Source organism: Macadamia integrifolia, chromosome 9 (genome assembly GCF_013358625.1).
Source record: "Macadamia integrifolia cultivar HAES 741 chromosome 9, SCU_Mint_v3, whole genome shotgun sequence".
In the NCBI taxonomy this organism is placed as follows: domain Eukaryota; kingdom Viridiplantae; phylum Streptophyta; class Magnoliopsida; order Proteales; family Proteaceae; genus Macadamia; species Macadamia integrifolia.
Genome location: NC_056565.1, coordinates 7,774,912 through 7,779,091, shown reverse-complemented (window position 1 = coordinate 7,779,091; position 4,180 = coordinate 7,774,912). Strand labels below are relative to the sequence as shown.

At 37.7% G+C, this 4,180-nt stretch overlaps 1 protein-coding gene across 1 annotated transcript in view; it reads left to right on the top strand.

The window, feature by feature from the left end:
• LOC122088341 (disease resistance protein RUN1-like) overlaps window positions 1-4,174 on the top strand; it is a 4,893-nt gene extending 719 nt beyond the window's left edge. Inside the window, exons 2-4 of the mRNA XM_042657575.1 lie at window positions 1,164-2,262; window positions 2,377-2,664; window positions 2,760-4,174. Coding sequence (XP_042513509.1) covers window positions 1,164-2,262; window positions 2,377-2,664; window positions 2,760-4,082 — 2,710 coding nt within the window. The 3' untranslated portion in view covers window positions 4,083-4,174. The remainder of the gene's footprint in view (window positions 1-1,163; window positions 2,263-2,376; window positions 2,665-2,759) is intronic.
• Window positions 4,175-4,180: the final 6 nt, after the last annotated feature.

Genomic DNA, 4,180 nt, shown 5'->3' with positions numbered 1-4,180 from the left:
TTGATCTAAAGAATGATAAGAAGGTCACACTATCCTATATGGATCGGACAAGCCTCTATCCGCTCTGTGGCTGAAGGAGAGTTTCTACCTTTCACCTATGTGTACTCATCAATCAATAGAATTACCTTTTACCCAAAAAAAAGGAGAGAGAATGATAAGAAGGTCATATTGTGTAAATATGCTATGATGACCATTCTCGTTCGATTCTAATCTACACACATGAAATCTGATCCATGCAAGAAGATGTCCTGTGATGGATACCATGTGCGGGATTGAGATCCTAACAGAACCTGATCCACCCTACATCCAAAAAACGTAGTTGATTGACTGATTGATTCCTTCTGAAAACCTAACTTTGGGGATCTTTTTCCCTAATGACCTGTAATGCCACCTTTCATTAACAAGTTACATTTATTAATTATTTATAATATCAAAAATAATATCTCTTAATAATGTAACACCATATGATATTATAAATGAGTTATAGGAGGGAAATCCTTTCTATCTTAATCTTCTATTTTGATCCAGGAATATTGAAATCAGTTTTAATATTCATTCACGTCTTAGGAGGTATTGATCTTTGGACTGGAAGTACCCAATTAAAAAGATTTGGATTTATGGCCGAACAAATGTGAGAACTTCCTTCTTCTCTTCTTCACCCATTAGGGCTATGGGGACCAATTCCCCCCCCCCACCTAAATCAGGCAAGAGTTTTGTTAGATTAAACACCAAGAAATACGAAAAATAAAGAAACAATAGATCTGCACGACATAGAGATTTAATGAGGTTTACACACCAGAGTGGTCTGCTACATTCTCGAGAGAAGAAGAAGATGTTTTACTATGCAGAAGAGAGATTACACTCAAGCAGCAGCGAGAAAACTCGCCCTGAAACCCTAGCTCTAAAAACCCTCAAAATACAATGACTTTCTCAACAAGACAACAATACGTTATATAGACTCCAAGTCGCGGGTCGATCCATCGCCACCCAAATATGTCGGATAGGGTCAAACTTCAAAATGGGTCAAGAACAGAGAGAGAGAGATTTACTTCAGTTCACATAATCCAGTTATGGTTTCTTTCATGTTGGATCCGTGGATTCCATTCCTTTTGTTATCATTCATAATTCAAAGTTTTTATTCTTATTTTGGTTAAATTATGCAGATATGAAGCAAAGTTAATAAAATTAGTTGTTGCAACAGTTTGGAGTACATTGAACAAGACACCCTCAATTGTTTTTGATAGCCTAGTTGGAATCCAATACCATATAGAAAATATGTTGGGGTTGTTAAACATTGAATCTGATGATAGAAAAATTGTGGGCATCAATGGCTTCGGAGGCATTGGCAAGACAACGATTGCCAAGGCTGTGTACAATACAATCTTTCTTCACTTTCAAGGATATAGTTTTATTGCCAATGTTAGAGAAACTGCTCAACAACATAATGGACTAATTTGTCTACAAAATCAGCTTTATTTTGATATCCTAAAGCAAAAAAACTCGTACATTACTAAGGTTGATGATGGACTTATTGTTATCAAACAAAGATTTCGCAAGAAAACGGTTCTTATTGTTCTCGATGATGTAGATCAAGAGATTCAAGTATATGCATTAATTGGGGATCTTGAATGGTTTGGCTTTGGAACTAAGATTATTGTCACAAGTAGAAATAAGGATATTTTAATTGCTCAAAAAGCAGATGGGATTTATCAGCCCAAGGAAATGGACCTACATCAATCTCTTCAACTTTTTAGCTATCATGCATTTAGAAGAGACCAACCTCCAGAAGAATATTTAGAACTCTCAAAAGCTATGGTAAAAACTACTGGAGGACTACCCTTGGCTCTTCCAGTTGTAGGTTCATCTTTATTCTGCATGGGAAAATCAACATGGCAAGGCACATTGGAAAAGTTGCAAGGAGTTCCTAATAATGAGGTCATGCAAAGACTGAGAATAAGTTATGATGGATTAGAATATGAGGAGAAACAAATATTTCTTGATACTGCGTGCTTCTTCATTGGAATGCACAAGGATGTTGCATGCTACATATGGGAAGGGTGTAATTTTTATCCTAAAGTAGGACTTGATGTTCTGCATCTGAGGTCTTTGATAACAATTAGTGAAGATGGTTATTTGAGGATGCATGATCAGCTCCGGGATCTTGGAAGGGAAATCGTTCGTCAAGAAAATTTTAATGAACCATGTGAGCGTAGTAGGATATGGTCTCAAGAGGAAGCATTAAATGTATTAGATACAAAAATGGTAAGTACTGAATATTTCTTTTTTTTTTTTTTTATGAGGATTTACAGATTTAGTTTCGATGTTTTTCTCCTTTTTCCCTTGGTGATTTAGAACTTATATAATGTTCTTCTGTAGGGAAAAAGAAAAGTTGAAGGCCTTAATATTCACTTTGAAGATAGCTCAAGAAACCAATGTTTGGTGCATGAAGGATTTGCCGAAATGACTAAACTAAGGTTACTTCGAGTTGATTATGCACATTTTGCTGGAATTTTCACACATCCTTTTTCACAACTGAGATGGCTTAGTTGGATGGGATGTCCTATGCAATTTACACTAATCAATTTTGATCCAAGGAAACTGGTTGTTCTTAATCTGTCTTGTAGTGAGATCACAGAACACTGGCTGGGTTGGAACCACATCAAGGTCTCAAAGCGAAACCTCTTTTATCTTTTAATCTCTTATAGATGAGTTACTGTTTACTCAATATCTAATGGATAAGTTACTGTTCTCTTTTGCAGAATGCCGCAAATCTAAAAGTTCTAGATCTCACTTCGTGCGAAAATCTATCAAGAACCCCTGATCTTTCGGCAAATAGATGCTTGGAGATATTGATTCTTACAGGCTGTAGGAAGTTGGTAGACATTGATGCATCCGTTGGTCTTCTTGGGAGGTTAAGAGTTTTCGATGCTTCGGAATGCTTTAGAATTGGATCATTCTCAATTAAGCTTTCAAACCTTACAAATTTAGAGATATTGAGCCTTAAATTCCCTTGGAATCTGAAGAAGATACCAAGTGATATTGAGAAATTGGCAAAATTGAAATCTTTGAAGTTTTCCTCTGGCGACTTCAGAGTGGTACCAGCTGCCTTCAATGCTCTTACCTGTCTTGAGGCTCTCAGTTTTAGTGGATGTGGGGGCCTTCGGCATATCTCAATTCTTCCCTCAAGTTTAACCTGCCTGAGGGCTACATCCTGCTGGTCACTAACCGAGATTCCAGGTATCAACGGATTGGAATCATTGGAAATCTTGGATCTTGCATCGTGCGACCGTTTGGAAAGATTGCCAGATCTATCACAATTTAAAAAATTGAAGTACTTATGTGTCCGATTCTGCACGTGTCTAACAGAGATTCCAGGAGTAGACAAATTGGAATCATTGGAAGTATTAGATATTAGTAACTGCATATGGTTGGAAACATTACCAGATTTTTCAAATTTGAAGAAATTGAAGAATTTAAACGCTTATTGCTGCTGTATGCTATCAGAGATTCCAGGTCTCAATGGATTGGAAGAATCCTTGGAACAATTGGATATTAGTTGGTGTGAGTCTTTGGAGGGACTGCCAGATTTGTCAAAATTTAAAAAATTGAAGAAGCTAAGGGCTAAACTCAGTGAGGAACAAACCAAGTTTGTAGGAGTTGAGGGATTGAAATGCTTGGAAGAAAAATGTGATTATACCACTGAGAGTTTTATGAAACTAGGGTTGTTCGAAAAAATGGAAGGAACGGAGCGTCTTATGGACTCAATAGATTCGAAGAGAAGACAGAGAATAATGAGGGGCGAGAGAGAAGGGGATGCTGGTGAAGTATCCGCCGTCAGTTCAGAGAATCTTCCTCCCAAAAGGGAAATACCTGGAAGAGGAGGGATGAAAAGTACCAAAGGAAGGGGAAGGGGAAGGGGAAGGAAGCTCCTACAAAAAGTATCCCCATTGAATTTCTTCCGTCAGTGTTCTTTGAAAAGAAGTAAAGGGATTGGATCTTGTATTAGTCACCTCGGCATTCAGATTCCTTCTCTGGTCCGCATAATGTCATGTGGCAAATCAAAACAAAGGTCTACCCATTGAAGTAGCCGCCAGCCTGCCATTCATTCCAGGTTCCTCTCTCTCTCTCTCTCTCTCTCTCTCTCTCTCTTTTGATGGCAGATTATTTTTGTATCTGGTTT